The 25,238-nt window shown below is 33.9% G+C and overlaps 2 protein-coding genes across 11 annotated transcripts in view; one reads left to right on the forward strand and one right to left on the reverse strand.

Annotated features, from left to right (window-relative positions):
- LOC100677985 (polyphosphoinositide phosphatase) overlaps nucleotides 1-25,238 on the reverse strand; it is a 489,206-nt gene that overhangs the window by 12,503 nt on the left and 451,465 nt on the right. Inside the window, exon 13 of one of the 9 annotated variants that reach the window (XR_004345259.1) lies at nucleotides 14,329-14,447. The exons of the other annotated variants lie outside the window; for them this stretch is intronic. The gene's annotated coding sequence lies outside the window, so the exon portion shown is untranslated. The remainder of the gene's footprint in view (nucleotides 1-14,328; nucleotides 14,448-25,238) is intronic. 9 annotated transcript variants of the gene reach the window in all.
- Nucleotides 654-5,642, forward strand: LOC116416874. Of its 2 annotated transcripts, none has more exons than XM_031927132.1 (3): nucleotides 654-860; nucleotides 946-1,119; nucleotides 3,285-5,642. In XM_031927132.1, the coding sequence occupies exon 3, from the start codon at nucleotides 4,084-4,086 to the stop codon at nucleotides 5,506-5,508; it is 1,425 nt and encodes a 474-aa protein (XP_031782992.1). In that variant the 5' UTR covers nucleotides 654-860; nucleotides 946-1,119; nucleotides 3,285-4,083; the 3' UTR covers nucleotides 5,509-5,642. The 2 variants fall into 2 exon arrangements, with proteins under 2 accessions (XP_031782992.1, XP_031782993.1); XM_031927133.1 differs by having other exon boundaries at nucleotides 3,285-3,727.

Here is a 25,238-nt window from a genome sequence, read left to right on the forward strand (position 1 = left end):
TTTCTTCTGCTGAGTAGCCTTGGCGTATCAAAAAGTCCGAGTACAAGCCTGTACAAAAACATAAACTAGTTAGAAAGTGGTTGAAAAAATAAGAAGTCATTGATTTCATTTGCTAAAAAATACATCATACTTATAAGTAATCTTAGTAGATTGTTTTCAATCAGCTTGACAGGAGACCTTCCAGGTATATGATTGTTAACTTTGCTAACATCTAAGGCTCTATTACATAAATCACGCGAATCCCATATGTGCAAAGCCAGATAAATTAAAAATGTAGAGGGCAAAAGCTCCCATTGAAAACTTCCAATGTATATATTTTCTCCCAGATATAGCTACAAATTATACATAGTTTAAATAGTACAATATATATTAAGTTATAAATAAATATTTTGTGATTAAGAGGATGTCGTCCCAAAGAACAGTTTTTCTATTACATAAAACATTTTGAATAAAGTTTGCAAATGAAAAACTGAGTCTGTAGCGCCGTAGTGTTAAGTTTAATGAATCGTTCTACCAAAATAAAAATTCAATCGGACAATATATATATGTGTGTGTGTGTGTGTGTGTGTGTGTAGAGAGAGAGAGAGAGAGAGAGAGAGAGAGAGAGAGAGAGAGAGAGAGAGAGAGAGAGAGAGAGAGAGAGAGAGAGAGAGAGAGAGAGAGAGAGAGAGAGAGAGAGAGAGAGAGAGAGCACGGCTGTGTTTATTTATACTTATATTTTTCGTTATAACCAAACATCATAAACAATTATATACAGCAATCAAAAAATGTCAGAGAAAAAGAGAAAAAAGTATCTATATGATGAAAATGCACCAGTAACAAAATATGCTATCACTAAAGCTAAAAAATCCATTGAAGAGGTTTGTATAGTTATAAATATGATACTTTTTCTAATAAATCATTAATTTCTATATTTCATTTTATTTTTACCTATTGATTTTTAAGGAAAAAATAGATGATCTACATAAAATTAACTGTAGTTCAATCCCTATTGAGCCAGAGTTGCCTGCAATTCGACAATTAGTTGAAACGATTAAAATTGACGACAATAATCCAATAGTAGGAGACACGCAAAATGCTAAATCATCTGATGTATATGACTACAAATTATTTGATTCTGTAAGTGAATTATCCTACATTTTATTAAGTTTGATACATTTATAATCTGTGTATATGTTTCAAAAATATAATGAATCATAAATCTATATAAAGTATATTGTTCTGATATGCACTTTTGTTTCATGAGTTGTATAAAAAAATGTATTTTGCCAAAAAGTAAATGAAAAGTATTGTATAAAAATTATAAATTTTTGTTCCGTACTTCTACGGTTAATAAATTTTCTTCTGCAACTCATGATATATGTTTATTATAACCATTTATTTTATGTATACATATGTATACATTCATAATTTATTTAACGATTAAAATATTATTTGATAGTTGAGGGGATGTCGAAGCTAAAAACACTGTTTTTCACTCCATATAACTTATAAAATTATGTCAATCCATGTCATAGTTTTTTTTGGGGATTTTAAATACTAAATACCCTGGGGCGCATTTGCAAATTCTTAGTAGCTCCCACATCTTCTCCAGATTACGTTAAAAATTTTTTTTTTTATTTTTAACTCTAGAGATTTTATAAACCTAATTAATGCAAAATTTTTTATGCTATACTTGAATACAACATTTATTGTGGTTTCGAGTACATAAGATAAGAATTTGACATTTTTCTTGTCATCGGTGATTTTTGACCAAAATATCAAATCAGTCAATTAAAGTAATAACACAATAAAGAGTATTGATGTGCACTCTTTTTGAAAATGCCAAGAGCTGCTTGATAAGTTCAAGCAATCTTTATTGCATTATTACTTTAATTGGCTGATTTAAGATTTTGGTCAAAAATCTCCGATGACAAGAAAAATGTGAAATTCTTATCTTATGTACTCGAAACCACAATGAATGTTTGAAGGGGTTCTTTTTTAGTTTAGTTTTTGGAAATGAAGTGCAGTGCATGCGTATCATACAACCCTTGTTTAGATAGTAGAATAGGACTATATTAAATGTTAAGAATTAAAATATTAATAAATTAAATTCATTCATTTAGCTGGTGATTATCCTAACCTCGTAACCTCAAATTCGAATCATTAATTTTCTACCAGGGCTATTACGTCTTCAATTGAAATATTTTGAAAGAAAGAAGTAGCAAGATATATGATCAAAATGATATATTTTTTTATAACAAAAGATTTGAAAGTGCAGAGAATAATGTTTCATACTGGTTTCGACTCATACTACAACCATAGGAGGTCAAAAAGCCCACTTAGCCCTTGTTGCACACCATAGTTTATGTGACGCAATTAATTAATTTTTGCGTTTTAGATGCTTATAAACACCATCAAAATTATTTCATTTAATTCATTTCATTTTTTAAACATTTTATAGTTTTTAAAATTTTTGTAATTTTCAACATTTTTAATTTTTTTATTTTAAATATTTTTTATTTTTAAAACTTTTCGAATCTTTCAAGAATTTTTTAATTTAACAACAAAAATATAAAAATTAACAGTTTAAAAATACAAATTTTTAACACTCCGTGCGTGAAACGCAGTTTCTCGGGATCGTTTGTGCGCGAAACACCAGGTTTTTCAACTAGTGCGCAAAACAAATAATATGGCGTGAAACATGCCGTTGTTATGGAAACGTTGTTTCGCAAACGCTACACGAAAAACGTGCCCCGCGAAAACCGCGGTTTTCGCGCACGTCGTGTTGAAAAATATGGTTCGATACATGTGCCCACTTGTATCGAAATATACTATTTTGACACGAGTGTGCGAACCTACGTTCTTAGCAGATGAGCGTGCGTGAAATTCAGAGTTTCGCACACGCTCGGCATAAAATTCAGAATTTCGCGCACTAGTGTAAATTGTAGTGTATTTGGTCGCCCGAGCATAGCGAGGGTGACAAAAAAGCAAATGTCATCATCACCAATGCGCACGAGTATTGTATACTAATTTATGACATTTTTAATTTTTTTTTTTAATTTTTTTTAAATTGTACAATTTTTAGAATTATTTTCTGTTCTTGCGGGTGTAAGAACTCTTGCTTTCGCGGGAAATGATAATTTTAGCGGTCACGGGAAAATAAGTTATTTAAGGGAATAAATAGCTTCTTCATCCCAATTTTTAGGTCAAAAAAGTGGCTATTATAGTTAAAGCATGAATATAATTAAATTTATCTTCATTTTCTTTTAATCTGTATGACTAATTATTATATTTCTGTACAGGATAATATTGCTACAGATATTTTATATGAAGATATATACAGCAGTGACGAGGAATTGTCATCGCTTTTAAAGGAAACAATAAAAAGTGCCAATACGGTAAGGGATTTACTAGATGACAGCGAATTTTTTAATTTAATGTCGTTACACGTTAAAAGAAGTCCTGCTGAATTATTATTAATGGCTCTAAAATATTCTATATCAAATTCGTTATCCGTTTCAGGTATTTCAAATTTATTGAAATTTATAAATATAATATGTGGTAAAGATGTTTTACCGGAAACTCGATATAAAATAGATCAATTATGTAATGATGATAAAAATATTACATTACACGCTACTTAATGTCCTACGTGTACACAATACATTGGTAAGTTTGACGATTTTACGGTATCAGTCAATTGTATAAAGTGCAATACAAGTGTTGATGTGTCAAATCCATCAAACCCGTGTTTCTTTGCGATTATCAATCCATCTGATGCTATTCGTGATTACTTGGAAAGTAATGAAAATTATTATGATTGCATGAGCTGATCATTTAAAAGATATCTACGACGGTATGATGTACAGAAAGTTTGTTCAAACAATCCAAGAATGTGATCGCAATGCATATGCGACGGTAATGTTCAATACGGATGGCGCGCCAGTTTTTAAATCTTCTACTTTTTCAATATGACCAATTTACCTCATACTTAACGAAGTTCCTATTCAAGAAAGGTTAAAAAGCGTTATTACGACTGCTTTGTGGTTTGGTCCAAATAAACCACAAATGGATATTTTTTTACATGCATTTGTCAATTGAATGAACAAACTTTCAACAGCAGGTATTCCGTGTACAATAAAAAATCAAAATCGTACTATAAAAGTGTATGCATTAATCGCTTGTGTCGATACAGTGGCTCGGGCACCAATGAATGGTACTAGTCAATTTAATTCAAAGTATGGGTGCGACTGGTGTTTGCACAAAGGATATTATTATAATGGAAGTATGCGATATCCGTTTGAAAATCCATTATCAGAAAACAGAAATCATAAAATGACTATTGAACATGCAACTCAAGCTGTGCAAACTCAGAAACGTGTATTCGGTGTTAAAACTGCTTCGCCACTTTTAAATTTACAGAACTTTGATATTATTGATGGGTTTACACCAGACTACATGCACTGTTACGTAGCTGGTGTTGGTAAACAATTTACTGAGTACATCGTAATAATTTTAACAAAGACAGAGGAAGATATACTTGAGAATATCTTTCAAAAATTAAAGGTTCCTAATCAATTATCACGGTTATCAAGATCTTTAAAAGCCTGCGGAAAATGGAAAGCTCGAGAATACGAGAATTGGATATTATACTATAGCATTACTTTGCTAAGTTTGGTTTTAAAAAACCACAAAAAAATCTTAAAACACTGGTCATTATTAGTAAACGCCTTGCACATTTGTTTGCAAATCGATATTACCTTTGCAGATTTGAATTACGCTAATGAAATGCTTTTTAAATTTGTGGCTGAAGCAGAAGATATATATTCGTTAACTGCGTTAACATATAATGCACATCAACTGCTTCATATAGTTAAAAGCATATATAACTGGGGCCCTCTGTATTGTCATTCGAGCTATGCCTTTGAAGCTGCTAATCATAAATTATTAAAATCAATTCATGGGGCTAAAGGAGTGATTTCTCAAATAATAAGATATGAAAGCATTGAACGAACCATACAAATTCTGGAAAAAAAAATTTATTCAGAATATCCTGGAATATCAATGTTTTTTTGTGAGAATCTCATATCATCGCTAGTTCAAAAAGCTTACAAAGTATCCAATATTACGTATATAAATAAAGTACAAGTAGTTTCTGAATATTTAATAAATGCACACAATATACCAAAAAATTCCAAAGTTTATCACAAGATCGTTTATGGAGGTTCCTTATTTATGACGTCAAAGAAGAAAAATAAACGATCTTGCAATTATTACGCGCAGCTAACAAATGGGAAATTCGTTGAATTATTACATTTTATTATTAACGTTGAAGCACACACTGAATGGACAATATGCCGTGTTATTAAAACAAAAACTAATAAATATGCGAATATAATAAGAGAAGTATCTGAAATGTCTGATGAAATATGTATAAAAACACATGATATTCATAAAACGTGTGTATTCATTGAAGCAGGAGATGTAACTTACATAATTCCAACACCAAATCAGTTATTCTATTAGTTGTTTGTTATAAATGTATATACTTATATAAAAATAAAAATAAATCGTTACTACATAAAAAACAGTATTGTTACAAGAAAGCATTTTCTATGTATTTTAATATGAAATAAATATTTTTTTAACCGACAAACTATTTTTTTGTTATTTGTAGCATAATCGATTATTGTTAATAGTATGAATGATAAATATATTTTAATTTAAGATAATTTGTTTATATTTTTGTGATATAATTTTGTAACTGATGTTTCTTGTAATCACGTGAGTACTCACGTGAGTAATCACGTCATGAATTGATCGATACACTCACGTGAGTACTCACGTTAGTAACCACGTGAGTAATCACGTGAGTACTCACGAGAGAACTCACGTGAGTTTTTTCAGCAGGGTATATTTTGATGTACTGTTATGGTTTCGTTTGAAACGGATTATTACAATAATTAAAAAGTTATAATCCGTTACAATCCATATCCGTTACATCCAATTCATATCGACGTATATATGGACTGTAACGGATTATAACTTTTTAAATATTGATATAAACCGTTTCAAACCGTAACAGTAAATAACATTTATTCAATACGTTCCAAACCATATTAATCTATTTTTTACTGTAACAGTCATAGAACACTATATGGTGTACGTGTGTGTATACACACACACACACACATATATATATATATATATATATATATATATATATATATATATATATATACTGGGTGTTTCATTTTAATCCGACCACGACAAAAAACCATGGAAAAAAGTAATTTTAACGAAAAATGACCTTAACAAAAGTTGAAGGGGGTAAAGGGGGCCATCGAATGACACAAACACCTATGACCTTAAACTCGATTTTCAAGGTCATTTGAGGGTAATTGTAATTTTTTTAAATAGGAACCTCTATTTTAGACCTTGGAATCGGATAGAGCGGAAAAAATTACGTCGCAAAGGATATTTTAAGTTTGCTTTGGTGACCTTGAGAAGGTCAATTCAAGGTCAAATAACAAAAAATCTGCTAAACAGCTGTTTGTCTGGTTTTATTTTACTGATGTCGAAAGATGACCTTGACAAAAGTTGAAGGGAGCAAAAGGGGCCATCTAATGACACCAACACCTTTGACCTTGAACTCGATTTTCAAAGTCATTTGAAGGCCATTGTATTTTTTTAACGGGAACCCCTATTTTTGACCTCGGAATACGGAGCAGCGGAAAAAATTACGTCGGAAATGACATTTCAAGTTTGCCTTAGTGACCTTGAGAAGGTCAATTCAAGGACAAATAAGAAGTATCAGCCTAAGATTGTTTTCCTTTCAATTTTTTCGTAGAATTATCATTTTGTTATTGTAATAAACATTAAGAGAATAATTGAGTGAGTGATCACGTGAGTGATCACGTGAGTAATCACGTCATGAATTGATCGATACATTCACGTGAGTACTCACGTTAGTAACCACGTGAGTAATCACGTGAGTACTCACGAGAGAACTCACGTGAGTTTTTTCAGCAGGGTATTCAATCAGTTTCAAACCATAAAAGTAAATCCAATTTTATTCAATCCGTTACAATCCGTTATACATGTCATCATATATAACGACGTATATAACGGATCGTAACGGATTATAACTTGAAATGGATTCGAATGAATCTCTAAATGGAAGTACCATAAGGATAATAACACCATTTATGGCCACATCAAATACTTATATTTATATTTAATATATTTTAAGTAGTCAGTCCCAAATCAGTACATATTTTTAATACGTATTACCAGGCAAATTACATGTTTTTAGTACATACTAAAGATACATACAAAAAATATGTATTTATTTTTAACAGGGCAAAGTTTACATCTGGGTATAAAAAACTATCTGTATTTTGTCATCGGGAACCCTTAATATCCACCTAAATACAATTATCTGTGTATGTCACCTTATGAGATTCACAAAGTATGTGTATAATAAGTGATGAAATGGCTAAGTGGTCAAGTCATGAATCTACTATCCCAAAGATCTCGGGTTAGAACCCAGATCTCAGCGTTTTTTTTTTACTTTTATTCAAGCTATATTTTCAGCTGGAATAACCACCAGTATTTTACCTCAATTTATGTAGATAAATCTATATTCCGTAAACTTTTTATTATTTTTATTTATAAAATAAAATCAATACTAGATAAGATCTCAGATGATTTATACATATGTATATGAAAAAAGCGGAATATTTTACGTCAGAAAAGTGCTTCTGCTTATAATTATTATTTTGTTTCGACAAATTTCTATAGGCAAAAAACCAATCGACTATAAAATTCCTCGTTAAAAAAAAGGATTGAAATGCATTGTTATGGATTCAAGTGTTTTGCTTGTTTAAATACGTTTCAAATCATAAAAGAAAATAAAAACATAGTAAATATGATAATACATTACAATCCGCAATAACAATTATATATGAAATATAGTGTAAAATCCGTTTTAATACGTTGCAATCCATATCATTTAATTGAAATTATAGTGTTAAATCCGTTTCAATACATTGCAATCTATATCAATTATATAAAACTTTAGTGTGGAATCCGTTTTGAGTACGACAAATCCATTTAAATCCGTATGAGACACAAAATGAATTAGTTTTGAACTGGATATTTACAAACAGGGATTAACGTGCATGAATACATTTTAATCATTACTAAAACATGTCAAAAAGTTTAATTTGTTTCAATCCCACAGGAAGGAATTAGTATATTGTGTAACAAAGGGAGGAAATTGTTATACACTACTTTTCTTGAATATGTCCTTTCTGCATCTGTTTGTTATTAATTTTATCTCACACGTGAAAGTAGTTAATACTTATATCAGATCTAAAATTTTGCACATAAGAGGTCTGTTTAGATGAATTGACAGCACATTCAACTGACATGCTGGAGGTCCAGGTTCAAATCCCACCACCAACAAAAAATTTTAATTTCATTTCTTTATTATGAAAAAATAAAATGTGCATAAAAAATTAATAAAAATGAATAGTAAATCAATAATAATAAGTCTAAATACAACTAAAACAAAAAAAAAAACAAGTTTTTAAATATTTTAGTTTTCACAAAAATTACTGTTACTAAGTAAAGTTTGTTAAAATGAGAGAATACACCTCTGGATTGCTGTGTAACATTGTTATTTGTCCTACATGAGTACTAAATTTTCTAATATTATTTCTCTCATTGTAAAAATGTACAGGATTGAAACAGATTTAATTGTTTTAAAATGATGGAAATGGATTTGACGATTGGAAAAAATTTGTAGTCACTTTTGGATTGAAACGGATCTTATAGATTCAAAAAACGCATTGAAACGTATCTACTCAATTTTTCCCAAGGTTCAATCCGCTCCAAACCTTTTTTTTTTGACAAGGGATGTTCGCTTGTGTAGAAATGGGTGACAGTACCAATTATTTCCTCCATCCCAGTGCATAGTTATTTAATACAAATACAAAAACAATTATAAAATTATAAACTTTATAATTGTTTCGAATTTTTATTATTTTTTAGAAGTGGATATTTATTACACAACAAATTAAATCAGTTTGTATTAAAGAATTAAAATCATCTGTTCTAAGATGATTTTAAGTCTTACATGATGGCGAGATACTAAGATCTACTTCATACTATCAAAAATCAAATTGATAATTGTTTCTTATTATATTGGTATTTCGCGTAATTCGTATTTCGCGCGCTCGTCGCGTCGCGCGACCATTTCATGCGTAAGGGCGACGTTGCCAGTTCGGCGGTACTCGGGAAGCGCGCGCGAAATCAGCGCGCGAGACAGATAGGCAAAAGCGCTAGTACAGTCAAGACGTGTGAGACCTTTGACCTGTACATCATCCGCGATTATATACGAGCACGAGACGAGAGAGAACAGCGACGACCCGAGATCCGCTGGAAAAGCATAACCGAGCCATCATCATCTCGAGCACCCGGGGTATTCCAGCACAGCATCGCTCAGCCAGGAGGGACGCCTCCCGGCCTCCCAGGACTTTTCCACGTCGGCAGCAACGGATACGCGGCGACCGAGCATCCAAAGCGCGCGTCGAAACTAAGTTCGTAACATTAGCTACTGCGCGATTTATAGATCACCGAACCGGCTGCAGACGCCGAGGCCGAGGCTCGCTCCCACCGAGTCGTCGGCTCGCCTCCAGTACGAGCCGCGAGTGCGAACTCGTTCTCTCGCGACACGCGTTACATTATATTAACATCTTGAGTGAATATAGACATCTTACTTTGAACACGAATGCATGTCTGTTTCTTCCGTAAACCTATTGCGTCCTTCTGATGAACCAGGTAGAGTAAAGCCGGTTACATCACCGCGCGGCTACAGAGCGCGCGCCTGGCCGGAGACTCTATAGGCGAAGAAAGCGCGGCGAGTTTCGCACGCCGCGCAGTTGTACACCGAGGCAACCCGGCTGCATAGTACGGAGTCGGCATTGCACCGACGGCTAACGTCCGTCGCCGACTTCAGCATTATCGAGGGATAGCCGTACGGAGATAAAAGAGTGAGTAATCCCCCTTGTTGACGCGACAGCATCTTCGCGGCTGTCGCGCTGAAGCCCAGTTGCCCATTGACAATATATAATGGTGTTCTAATTGCACTGTTATGGTTTGATACGGATGATTACAATACAATAATTAAAAAGATATAATCCGTTACAAACCATATATATATATATATATATATATATATATATATATATATATATATATATATATATATATATATATATATATATATATATATATATATATATATATATATATATATATATATATATATATATATATATATATATAAAACGAACGCGAGTTTTAATCCCTTTCTGTCAGTTTGAATCCGTATAAAATAAAAACGTCCACAAACTGTAGTTTATTTTATAAATAGTTTATTGCGTCTAAGAAAATGATGTTCTGCGATTTGAAAAACTTAGGAACCATAGATACGTATTTTCAATTTTACATAAATAATTTGCTATGCAAATGGATATTGTTTATACAAATCTTCATGATCAATAGTATAAATGAATTGGAAAACAATAAGTATTTGGAATCAAAAAATATATATTGTTATTTTATTGAAACCCTATAAGTTAAGTCTAAAAATAATAATTGATACAACACATCCGTCATTTCAGTTAGTGCCTTCAATTTTCAAATCTGTTTCAGTTCATTTTATTTTAATTATGCAAGCTTTTCAAATGTCAATTTGAAAATTAAAATTTCGTGGTACAATATATAAGACAAAAAAATAACGTTATAATAGGGAAATTTAAACGTTTATTTTGTCTTTTATATTATAGCGCGAAATTTTAATTTTCAATTGACATTTGAAAAGCCCGCAAAAATTTAAAATAAGTTGATTGAAACGGATTTGAAACTTAAAGGCACTGATTGAAATGTATTTGAAACAAAGGTATCGGATCGGAATAAAGTCAGATTGAAATGGATTCGGAGTAAATTGGAATTGGATTAAAACGTATTGAACAAACTGATTGAAACGGATCTGAAACATTGAAAATTGAAAAATTTACAAGACTGAAACGGATTCGAACCTTTTAAAATGATTGAAACGGATTTGACACTTTGGAAAAATTTTTCATCAGTTTCAGATTGAAACGGATCTCACTGGATTCAAAAAACGGATTGAAACGTATCTGTCCATTTTTTTCTGAGGTTCAATCCGTTCCCATCCCTTTTTTTAACGAGGGTTATAAACATTCATTGAACGTTTTACGAACTTTTACCCGAATCGCATTATTGAAATCAAAAAAATTTCAATTTTAGCATTACAGGCGGTTGAAAACGGTTGAATAATAAACTATATGAAAAGTATGAATTATGTAGACATAATTAGAATAATAAAAACGTTTAAACAACAATATAAATGTTATAAAATGATAAAGCCCCTTTTACACTATGTACTGGAATTGTAAAGTATTTTAATTACGCATCAACCTTTCAATTATAAGGGGTTTTTGGGGTCGCTGATTACAAATCTGATATCAGATTTACCAAATAATTTTTTAAAACAAATTCGTTGATGCCAATCACTGCACAACTCGAGATTCGTGGAAAAGCTATGTACTACCAGGGTATTTTAAGGTCTCTGATTACAAATCTGTTATCAGATTTGTAAAATAATACATATAACAACTTCATACGAATAATATTACAAAATTCAGTCCTTTATTTTTATTAAACCAAAATCTTGCGTACTAACAAGGATATCGGAGTCACCGATGATAAACCTTATATCAATTTTGCAACAGAATTCAGCAAGCTTTAGACTCAACTTCGGAGAAGGCGAGGCAAGCATGAGGAGGGAAAAATAAATCTAAAACCGAAATGAATAAACCCATTTAACCGACGCTCTCCAAGCTCAATGAATTATTCAAACAGCATCTCGGCACATCGAAGGAAGGCTAGCGAAAGCAAGAATAAAATCTGAAATCAAAACGCTTAAACTCAGCTACCCCATGCGTCCCAAAGGTAATAATTTATCAAAACAACACCTTAGCACATCGATGGAAGGCTAGCGAAGCGAGGACAAAAACTGAAATCAAAGCGCTTAAACCCAGCTACTCAATGCTCCCCAAAATTGATAATTTACTAATCAACACCTTAGTACATCGAAGAAATGCGAGCGGAGCGAAGATATAATCTGAAATCGAAACGATTAAACCCGGACATCCCATTCTCCCCAAAGGTAATAACTTATTCAAACAGCATCTCGGCACATCGAAGGAAGGCTAGCGAAGCAAGAATAAAATCTGAAATCAAAACGCTTAAACTCAGCTACCCCATGCGTCCCAAAGGTAATAATTTATCAAAACAACACCTTAGCACATCGAAGAGAAGCGAGCGAAGCTAGGACAAAATCTGCAATCAAAACGCTTAAACCCAGCTACCCCATGCTCCCTAAAGGTAATAATTTATTAAAACAAGACCTTGACACATCAAAGGAAGGCTAGCGGAGCGAAGATATAATCTGAAATCGAAGCGCTTAAATCCGGACACCCCATTCTCCCCAAAGGTAATAATTTATTCAAACAACATCTCGGCACATCGATGGAAGGCTAGCGAAGCGAGAATAAAATCTGAAATCAAAATGCTTAAACCCAGCTACCCCATGCTCCTCAAAGGTACTAATTTATTCAAACAACACCTCGGCACATCAGAGAAAGGCGAGCGAAGCTATGACTATTTATTTTAACAACACCACGACACATCAAAGGAAGGCGAGCAGAGCGAGGGTAGAATCTGAAACTATAGCGCTCAAACTCAGCTACCCCATGCGTCTCAAAGCTAATAATTTATTCAAACAACACCTCGGCACATCAGAGAAAGGCGAGCGAAGCTATGACAATTTATTTTAACAACACCACGACACATCAAAGGAAGGCGAGCTGAGCGAGGATAGAATCTGAAACTATAGCGCTCAAACTCAGCTACCCCATGCGTCCCAAAGCTAATAATTTATTCAAACAACACCTTAGGACGTCGATGGAAGGCTAGCGGAGCGTGGATAAAATCTGAAACCAAAGAGTTTAAACCCGGATACACCATTCTTCCCAAAGGTAATAACTTATTCAAACAACATCTCGGCAAATCGATGGAAGGCTAGCGAAGCGAGGATCAAATCTGAAATCAAAACGCTTAAACCCAGCTACCATATGCTCCCTAAAGGTAATAATTTGTTTAAACAATACATTGATAAATCGGGTGAAAGCGAGCCACGCAAGTATTAAATCAAAAACCAAAACGCTTAAAACCATCTACGCCATGCTTCGCGAGAGTAATTATTTATTTTAACAACACCTTAGTATGTTAGATCACATAGTGACTGTGACGCATGGAGTATTTCGCGGCGCGTAGTATAGGTGAGTTTAAAAGCGCTTGTTTTAAACGCCACCTGCAAATTCACTCGCCACCCTTCGATATACGGCATATTTTTCAAATAGAAATATTTTCCCGCAGAGAACTCTCGAAGCGTCGGTTATACTATATCAGTTATTTTTAAAATACTATCATTTTACGCAATATTCTAACTTAAAAGACTACTAATAGAATATATTTTGTTTAGTTAAAAGATATAACATACTATTAATTATTGAAATAACTTTCCACTACCTGGTATCCCGGACCTATTACATATTATAAAAATATACTATTATATAGAATCAAATTTCTATTTGTGATCTGCTGTCAGAATCCAGACGCAGATCAGTAAATGATCATTGCTCTTCTCAAAAAACTAGAATGTTATACGCGCACAAGACTAAGAAGAGTCGTGTCCGTTTCAAACTTTATCTTGATTTAAAACCCACCTACACCTCGAGCCACAAGTTTTATACAAAAAATATACTTTTTTAAATAGAGAGAATATTGTAAAGAGCCAGGCTAGAACAAGCCGTCGCTTAAAACAAAAGTTCCGCACCCGCCTACTCCACTCGCCGCAAATGTTTAAGGCAAAAATATATTACTTAACGAAATACACCGACATATCAATGGGAGGCGAACGACAACAATGATAGTATTTTAAAAATAACTGAAAAATATACCGTATATCGAAGGGTGACGAGTGAAATTGGAGGTGGCGTTTAAAACAAGTGCTTTTAAACTCACCTATACCACACGCCGCGAAATACTCCATGCGTTACTGTCACTATGTGATCTAACATTTAAGGAGACACAACACCTTTAAACCCTGAAAAAAAGAACTCTGAAAAAAATTCATAAATTTTAAGTAAATCATTTGAAATTTTTTATAGATATATTTAGCATAAATACCTTTAATTTCATCATGCTAAAACCTTCATTATTCCTGCTGGACCATTGTGGCACTCAAATATTCAAATCAAAATCCCTACATAAAACGGGTCTCAGGAGCGTGTTCTACGGAACATTTTCTGTCAAAATGAGCAATAAAAAAATCAATTTTTTCGAAGTTTAAAGGTGTTGTGTCCCCCCTTACATATACTTTGCGAAAATTTTTAAAAAATTCCGCACGCGTCGCAATTTTCAGTGGAATAATAGTGTAAATGAAAAATGTTATTTTCCCATTGTTACTCAAGTATATACCCGCGTTAATAAGTGACCGTGATAGATTTTCATAGATGTAACAATATTAAGAGCATTATTTACTCGGTTATTGGCAGCGCTTACGGGCCGTATGAACCCTCACCCGCTAGTTTCATGAGAAGCGCAGTTTCAGTATATCTGTAGTCTATAGACATACATACATCTACTTAGATGTACATATTCATCTAAGACTAATGTGCATTAACCTCACTACCCAACGTTCCCAGAATTTAATAATTTTTTTAAACTACACCTCTGTACATCGAAGTAAGGAAACATTTGATGTGCGAGGTGTAGTTCAAATAAATTATTACACTCAGAGAGCGTGGGGTAAGTGGTTTAAAAAGTATTGGGTTTTCATTTAGTCCACGCTCCAATCGCCTTCCTTCGACGTGCTAACGTGTTTTCAAAATAAATTATTGTACGCATTATGGTTTACACATTTAGGTTTTAGATTTATTCCCCGCTCAGCTCGCCTTCTTTCGATGTGTGACGTATAGTTTGAATAAATTATTACACTTAGAGAGCGTGGGGTAATTGGGTTCAAGCGTTTTGGGATTACATTTATTTCTCGCTTTGCTTGCCTTCTTTCGATGTCCCGACGTGTTTTTAAAGTAAATTATTGTACTCGGGGAGCGTGGGGTAATTGCCTTTACACATTTAGGTTTTAAATTTATTCCTCGCTTTGCTCACCTTTCATCGATCTGCTGACTTGTTTTTAAAATAAATTATTGTACTCGGGGAGCGTGAGGTAATTGGGTTTACATTTATTTCTCGCTTCTTTCGAAGTCCCGACGTATTTTTAAAGTAAATTTTTGTACTTGGGGAGCGTGGGGTAATTGGGTTTACACATTTAGGTTTTAGATTTGTTCTCCGCTCATTTCGCCTTCCATCAATGTGCTGAGGTGTTTTTAAATAAAATTATTGTTCTCGGGGAGCGTGGGGTAATTGGGTTTAGATTCATTCCTTGCTTAGCTCGCCTTCCTTTGACGTGCTAACGTGTTTTCAAAATAAATTATTGTACTCGGGGAGCTTGGGTAATTGGGTTTAGATTCATTCCTTGCTTCACTCGCCTTCCTTCGACGTGCTAACGTGTTTTCAAAAAAAATTATTATGATAATCTCAGGTGAGATCTCACCTGAGATCTCATGACAAAATCTCATTTGACCAAATGCGTGAATTAACAAAGTTCCGCAGCTGAAAAAATTCTAAGTTTAGTAGGGAAAAAATTTTTTTCCGAACTATGTTTTTTATGCGTTTTAGACGAATTCTTATCGTTCTAGATAGTTTCTAAGTATAGCATTAATTTGCTTTTTATTTTGGAATATTCGCAAAATCCGATTGTCTCACAGCTGAAAAATTCTAAGTTCTGTGGGAAAATATCTACTTGCAGAACCCAGTTTTTTATGCATTTCAGACGATTTTTGATCGTTCGCCCGCGTAAAAATCGCCAATGTTTGTATAAACTTTATATAAAGTTCATGTTTAGCCAAACCTTATTTAAATGTAGCCAATGGGACTATGCCAAACTTGCAATTTTACATTACATGAATGTTTAGATAAACTTCATAAATAATATAATAATATATGATAAAGAATGTAATAAAGTGTAATAAAACATAAGAAAATGTATAAAACATCGTACCATTTTGTACGTTTTTGTTGGATTTCGGACCTTTTTTACGTTTTATTACAGTTTGCTACATTTTATTACATTTTGTTACGTTTTATTACAATTTATTATAAATCCATTGATCCAGGATTTCATGGAGGTCTCTCCTTTAAAAAGACAAATGTAACAATACGTAAAAAAGTATAACAAAATGTAAAAAATTGTCTGCAAGCGTAATATTATATAAGAAAATGACGACATTTTATTTTCTTACTTCTGCTTACATCCTTTTTCTTTTTCTTACAATTTCTTATGCATTGTTACATTTTGTTATAAAATTAATAATTACAAAAATATATTTACTATATTAGGCAGTAAAATAACATATGTAATAGAATGTAATAAAATGAAATAAAATGTAAAAAAAGTTAATAAATCTGAAAATGTAAGAAAGTGTACAAAAAGGTATGAGAAAGAAGGTCCGAAATTCAACAAAAAGGTACAGTTTCTTACATTTTCTTACATTTTTTTACATTTTATTACAATTTATTACTATTTATTACATTTTTTCCCACTAGGGTAGCATTAACATTTTTTTTTATTTTGGAAGATTCGCAAAATCCTATTAAGTCCCACAGCTGAAAAATTCTAAGTTCGGTGGGAAAAAATTTACTTGTAGAGCCGTGTTTTTTTAAGACGGTTTTGAATCGTTTTAGGTATTTACTAAATATACATTTCGAAATTTTTGATTAATAAATATTTACATATAATGAACTATGCATCTAATTTTTATACAAATATTTTACAAATTGTGTAAAAACGTGCTACTATAATAATTTTTACTCGACTGCTTTGGTTCACACTTTCGCAGTGGACTTTATAGCTATGGGGGCTTAAAAAATCATATTAGTACTGATATGAAAACCATATTTCCATTAGTTAAGATAAAAACCACTTAATTTCTTGTTTTATTGAGTTGAAACAAGCCTACATGAAAAATTTCAGTCCTCCAACTGTGATAGGTTTCGAGTAACTTCAAAAACAATATTCTTATATGTATGTAAGGTTTTTTGAATACTAAACAATAAAACTAGTTGTTGTTATTTTAACAAATAGATTTATCTTTCACATATTAATACGCATATGATTTTTTCAGCCGCCACAGCCATAGGGTCCACTGCGAAAGTGCGAACCAAAGCAGTTGAGTAAAAACTGTTATGGTAGAATTTTTCTACACAATTTCTAAAACATTTGTGCAAAAATTAGATGCATAATTCACTATAGTGCGTATTAAACCATAATATCAAATATTCGTTATATTACCTCTGAACAGATCTTACACTGACATGTGAATATTTTTATAGAATCACGTCACTGGTTATAAATGACACATAGAGATCGACTATTCTTTGTAATAGAAGATAAGTATAATTTATTTTGTGCTTAGCATACATTTCTAACCTCAATTCCCAATTAAAGCTTTATTGAATTTAAAATATTTCTGATTTTCAAGATAAATTTATAGAGTAACGGACGTGGCGCACTGAGTAATCAAAGTAAAATTAAAGAAATTATTGTATTGTTGGCTGCGACCATTTTAAATGCGCGCGGGATTTTAATAGAATTATATGTTTTAAGACTTTGATATATTTTAGTAAATAATTTTTCTGCGATTAAGAGAACTATCAGGGGATAAAATATTAGATTCGTGCTTAGCAACCCCAAAAACGGTCTATATTCGATCCTTTTTATAAATCATATGCAAAAAGGGAATTTCGCCATAATTTATGTAAAAACAATCGTTTGAACAAATGATTTTGCAAATCTAGTAACAGATTCGTGATCAGCGACCTTTAAAACCCCTAGAATAACACTAGTGTTTGTTAAATCCTTAATTTTGCAATAATTTACATAAACAGCATTGTTTAAATAAATAATTTCGAAAATCTGATATCAGAGTCGTGTTTAGCGGCCCTAAAATCTTAGGACTGATGTGATTGGCCATTCTGGATCGGCCATTTTGAATTTTCATTGTCAAATTTTGGTTTAGCGATAGCAAAAATACGACAAGAAACTAATTTTCATTTAGTACAAAAACGCATAATAAGGTCGGTCATTTTAGATCAGCTATTTTCAATTTTTGTTCTTAAATTGTTATTCGTATAGATTATAAATGTTAACAATCGATACCTTTACTTATGCATTATCAAAATTCATCCTGTTAAACCTGCAATTCACGTTTGATATTCGTTTTGATTAAAATTGAATCAAGGTTGATATCAAGGTTGAAATCAACCTTGATATTTTTGACAGGGTAATCAAATTATTTTCCTAATTTTATCAAATAACAGCCAAAAAACACAAATATTTGGGAAAATATCTAATAATTTGTCCTGAGCACAGTGACAAGAACATAACCTCAAAAACTGAGGAGAAGAACCTGCATAATTCAACAAGGATTTTAATTGCCCAGATCAAATTTAAGACGTCAGAGGAAATAAGAAAAGAATTATTAGCTGAAATTGAAGATTCAACTTAAAGTGACAGTGAAGTGCAAAATTCTTAAACGGAGGTCAATCTATCGAAAAGACTAATTACTGAACTGGAGGAGAAAAATGATCTTCTAAAAGAAAAACTAGAAAGAAATTCGAATTAAACAGATTTTAAGTCTTTCTCGTACAAAGATGTGGTTAAACAAACAAAACCTGTGCAAAAAAGTACCTAAATAAGATCACAGTTCAGAAAAATGGAAACAGTGAGATTAATGTTAAACAGTCGGTGCAAGATTGTCTAACTGCACAGAAAGGTATACAAACTAAAAACATTTTCATAAACAAGAAAGACGAAGTGATCATTACTTGTATAAGTGAAGATAGTATAACATTAGCAGAAAGTGTGCTCAAAGAAAAACTAAATGGCCACTGCAATGTAACCAAAAGTGAACTTAATAACCCGAAGTTGAAAATTGTTGGTATTGATAATTACACAAACATGAATCTAGAGGAAATTGAGATGGATATCAATATGAGAAATTTCAGTGATTTCTCGAGAAAAGGGAAAGTTCTGCATATGTACATAAGCAAATACAGCAAACTAAGCACTGTGTTAATGGAAGTCCCTGCTGAGATATACAAGTATGTAAGAGATAATAAGAATAGAGTGTTTGTAGAATACCAAAACTGTAGAAGTCGTAGAACCTACGACTTAACATACTATTAAAACAAATAATTTAACGACAATTACATATAAAATAAAACTTTCAATAACAGACCATTATCCAATTTTTATTGCAATATATAAGACCCCAAAGATAATAAAACAACCAGAAACCTTTATTAATCATAAAAAGTTAACAAACATTGTTAGGAATAAAAACTGTAGCGAAATATTGTCGATAGAGGATCTTAACTTAGCGACGGATAAGCTGTTGAGCGAGATCAGAAACTGTATAGACATGGCTACCACTAAACAAAGAAAGAATAAACAAGACGGAAGAAAGGGCTAGATCACAAGCGCAATAATAAAATCATGTGAAACCAAAGAGTTTTTATATAATTTGTGGCAATTGGATATAAACAATGACCAACTTAAATTATAGTACCGAAAATATACTAAATTGTTAGATAAAGTCATTGAAGATGCACAAATTAAATACGATAAAAAGAAAATTGAAAGCAATATTTTTTATTTATTTATTTATTTATGACCATATACATAAGCCTTTTAAAGGCTTCCTATAGAGGCAAACAAGTTGCCTGTACATAGGTATGGCATAATAATTACACCGGCACACAAAGAAAAAAAAGTGGGGAGTACTTTTGACTAGACCCATATATCCCTATGTATTTTGACGCGCTGAATCCGAATTCGGTGTCCGTTTTGCCCGTACACCCCCAAAATTTTGAGTAAATAGCGAAAAACCGCGAAAAACCGTGAAAAAATGTCTTATAAGTGTAGTATACCTGATTTCAGTGTATTTTGACGCGCTGAATCCGAATTCGGTGTCTGTTTTTCCCGTACGCCCCCAGAATTTTGGGTAAATGGCGGAAAATCGTGAAAAAACTTAAAAATTGTGAAAACCCGTGAAAAATTGCTGAAAATCGCATTTGTAGACGTTGGTAAATGTTAGAAAGTTTTCTTGTGAGTGTATTATACATGATTTTAGTTCATTTTAATGTGCCTAATACGAGCCTATAACCGCCAAGCTGCTTCTTCAGTGTTGTCCATGCTTGTAATAAAATTGGCATCTTCAAAAAGTCGGCGAATTTGTGGACCATCAAAAATACCCTCTTTTAACTTAGCATCACTTATTACGGGAAACTTTTCTTGCAAGTACCGAAAACAGTCTTTCACTTTATCCGTAAGTGTGTTAAAGCTTTGGATAAAGAGAAAGACTGTTAGATATAGACTGTGAGATCATTAGTCATATCATAACTAACTGTTAGTGGGAAATTTTGTGTTTCAAAATGATTTCTGTTAATAATTTTTAATAACTTCTTTTGATAGATCATCATTAAGGTTTTTCTATCCATTATACTCTTAATTTTTGCAAAGACAAAAATTAAATATTTTGTTCTTTTTACAATGGAGTCAATGTGTATAGTCCATTTCATATTGTAATAGAAATTTAACCCTAAATATTTATGGCTTTCAACCCTATTTATAAAGTTGTCTCCAATTTTAATATTTATATCCTCTGGAACACTATCACAGTAGTTGCCGTAGGTTATGTATACAGTTTTATTTACATTTAACGATAGTTTATTTAACATCAGCAATTTGGCAACCTTGCTAAGATAAAAATTCATCTTGTCCTGTGCTGCCGACCACGAGTCATCACTCGAGATGATGACTATGTCGCCTGCATAAGACATTATAGAGTCTTTAGGCATATCTATCAGTTTTGTTTAAAAAATAGGTACAAAAAATGCACTAATGTTACGTCGCAACATTTTCGTCCAATGCTACGTATGTATTAAATGTGTACATAACTTCGTTCTGCGCCTGCGCGCGCACAGAATGTGTGTGTGTGTGTGTGTGTATACTGTATATCGACGGAGTATGGCGTGATAGCAGCACCGCGCTTTGCGGCCTCCACCATCTTGAGTGGGACTCTCCCGCTTCTTTCGGGCGGCTCGTCCGTCAGTCCTCGACTATCCTTCTAAACGTGGAGAGCTTCCTCGCGACACTCTGTCTCCACGAGACTGCCAGGCATTTTTGCCTATACCAAATCTACTCTGTCTCCACGAGACTACCAGGGATCCTTGCCTATATCGAATCTACTCTGTCTCCACGAGACTACCAGGCATCCTTGCCTAAACCGAATCTGTCTCCACGAGACTGCCAGGCATCTTTGCCTACATCGAATCTAATCTCATCGAAATTGTGTATGTGTGCTTTGCATCATAATTTCAGTGTATCTAATTGTCAAACCACGTGTTTGTCGTGCATGTTGCGCCATTGTCCTCTGCGACGTCACGCCGCGACTTGTTCAACTTCGTGTTTCTTTTTAGTGATTAAATTGTTCTTGTTCATCTTAATATAAGTGCTTTCAGTGTTTTTTATTAACTAAATAAAAGGGTTTTTATGCCGAAAGGCTTTTCCCTCTAATATAGTGTAAATTCAATTAATCGAACCGCGTATTCCTTTCCTAAAAAATCCAAAATAAAATCAAATCATTTTAAATAGGCTTTTATGTGCCTCCCACAAAAAAGCCTCGAGCGTTCACCTAACGAACTTATTGTACAATAATATTGATAAGAGTATACAGACTTTAGTAACTTTTCTGGACCTGGCGAAGGCTTTAGACACAGTGGATCATAGTATCTTACTAGATAAATTATACTGTGTAGGAATGAGGGGAAAAGCTCTGATCCTGCTTTCTAGTTACCTTAGTAATAGATATCAAAGTGTAAAAATAGATGGTTGTGTGAGTGATAACCTACTAATAAATACTGGTGTACCACAAGGTACGATACTTGGTCTACTGTTGTTTATATTGTACATAAATGATATACTTTAAGAGATACCTCAGGATGCTATTCTGTCATACGCGGATGATACTGCTATAATTGCAGCAGGGGATAGCTGGGTGAAAGCCCAAGATAACATGAATGATTATTTGTTGAAAATAGATAAATGGCTTGCGGTAAATAAGCTATCATTAAATGTTGATAAGTCTGTTTGTATGACTTTCGGTAGCTATGTCGACAGAGTTCATAACCAAATAGATGTAAAGATACAGAATAAAAAACTAGCTAGGGTTGAGAACTATAAATATCTTGGGATAGTCTTTGACTATAATTTAAAATGGGATATGCATATGTTATATATTATTAGGAAAACTAAATATATTTTTTTCTGCTCTCTATATAAACTGTTACAAATGAAATGTATTTATATACATATGATGCTAAAACTACAGCAAGAAAGTAGTAGTATAAAGGCTACTATCTTTGTGTAAATGTAGGATAATTTTAAGTTTTAAGTAATTTCGTTATTTTTTATCTTGTAATAATTTATGCCAGCCCTGCGGTCAGATAACCTCGTTTATCTTAGCAGGAATGCGGAGTTTGTGTATATCTCTCTTTGTATATATCTCTGTACCCCCTCGAAGGATTGCCACCTTGTCGTGTGCCCGATGGGCCGGTAAGAAGGCTCCTCTGGTCGATTGTGCGGCGGATCTCGGATCCGGACCCGGCGAGAGTGAATGTTTGGCTGTGTCTGATTCCCTGTAAAATGGGCTCTCAAATGTATGTGGATCCCCGTAAAAAGGGCTCTCACTCGAGTGCGGGATCCTCCTAAAAAGGGCTCTCCCTTGCTTCGGACCGGGCCTGGGGGCATGACTCACTCAACTCTCCTCGTCTCAGAGGGAGGAGAGCGAAAACTGCCTGGCGGACCGACTAGGGGCTAGGAGCAATCCCCTAACCAGGCGAAGGCGGTAGTGCCGGTTGGGAAACACAACTCATGAACACACATCTTACACCTCAACACTCACACACTGCCGACCCCAAAGCTGCCCCCGGGCACGTGTATCCACCAGGATCACTCGAGGGGGACTGACTGCGTCGATCTGAGGGTACCTTAGGAAAACTAAGTTGTCTGGCGCTCCTAGGCCGTCAGATAGTACAGGGGGCCGGGTCAGCCTAACCAGCATGACCTGGCTTCCCTATCAACCGACGAAAAATCCCGCCTGACCTAACAGTGCCAGTTGGTGACCGGATAGGGCCATGTTGGACCGGGATGCGGGGGCGGGGCTTGGTCCACACACACTAACACACCCGTAAAACATTTGAATGATAATCGAAAAGAATAAGATACGGAAAACGGTTGCAAAAGTGCCAGCAACAAAGAAGCTCCTCAGCTCAAGCCAACTCCTTACGGACGGTATTTTGGAAGAAGTCTGGAGGATGCTCCTGGGGGATCTCAGGTTGGGATCCTTGCGGGCGCGTCGAAAAGACAGCACTTCGACAGCTCCATCCCGAGGGAGCTTAAAAAGAGGTCAGTTGGGGACGCACCTAAGAGTTACAGCCGAGCGGTGGCTACTGACTTAAAGGTGGCCATCGTTCCGGTCAAGTACACGGAGGAGCGCCTTGACGAGGACCAGGGAAATAAGGTCCTAGAGGCCTTGGAGGGGAGATTAATGACGCCCCGAGCGGAGGCTATTTTCCAAGTTTCTTTACTGAAAATAAAACACAGCCGTTTTTACTGTAAAACACGGTAGTTTTAGCGAGTGCGCTACAGTAGCGAGTTTTCAATAAAAACAGCGAGTGGCTACTGGTAGTTTTGGCAGGTCTCGGCGGGCTGTTTGTATATCGAGGATATGTAGGTTATGTATCACATTTTAAAACATCAAAAATCTTAAAAAATTAATTTTTTTAATGAGTAATATGATTAATTAAATTAAAGTTATGAGTAATGATCATTATAAGAGAGAAAAATACCTTGAATAACAACTATCAACTTATTACCATCCCATTATCGCATGCAGAGTAACAATTAGCAAATAAGTTACTTGAACTTTTTTAATTTTGTTACTAATCAGTTCCAGTAGCGCTTCGGCCGTTTTGGCTAGACATATGGCGGGGGTGCGTACAGGTATTTGCCTATCCAAGAACTTTGGATTCACAACGGCAAAATCGCAGGCTTAAACGGAATAAGTACACTGATCAGCGGCAGTCCCGTCTCGACCAGAACGTGCCTTATTGTTAAGTTATTGTTAAAAATCAAATGCCAAAAACCACATTACGATCCGTCTTACTGCTCCAAAAGTCGATAGTCCATTGCTTCAATTCCACGACTACACGCGCACCTCCGAAATACTCGAATCAATAACCTCAGTTTTAGAACTCAGGGGTTTCCAACACCAAGTTCATTGAATACCAACATATTCGGACGTTCTACACGTCAAATTGGAATTGAAAGAAGTCAAATTTTTGGTTTCTACAAATACCGAGATTTCTTTGAAACAAGAATTTGGAGCCGTAGAGGTGTGGCAGTTCAAAATTTCTTTCCGTGTGGTGAAATTAATAAGTGAGACTTTTTCATATCTGAGAGAAGAATTAGTTAATAAATGGATTTCTGCTGTTGATTTGATTTATTGCTGCTGCTATTATTTCGTTGTGTTGTTTAAGCACAACGGATTTTGTAAAGCATTCAAAATTAAAGGTAAGTTATTATTTTTCGGTAGCTATTTCGGTGATAGCCATGCAAGAGAGAGAGAGAGAGAGAGAGAGAGAGAGAGAGAGAGAGAGAGAGAGAGAGAGAGAGAGAGAGAGAGAGAGCGAGAGGGAGAGAGAGATTAGATTAAATTAGATTAAATAAGTTTTATTTCTGTACATTGTGTTGTACAATTCAAAATAACAGTATAAAGTAAAACAAGTTATAATTTGTGTGTGTGTGTGAGAGATGATATATATAGAGTGGAGGAGTGTAAGTGTTTGTGAGATGATTATGAGTTTTCAAGTGCATAAAAATATTATTTAGCTAATTGTTTGAAGTGTGACAT

This window comes from Nasonia vitripennis (genome assembly GCF_009193385.2).
Source record: "Nasonia vitripennis strain AsymCx chromosome 3 unlocalized genomic scaffold, Nvit_psr_1.1 chr3_random0010, whole genome shotgun sequence".
NCBI classification, from domain to species: Eukaryota; Metazoa; Arthropoda; class Insecta; order Hymenoptera; family Pteromalidae; genus Nasonia; species Nasonia vitripennis.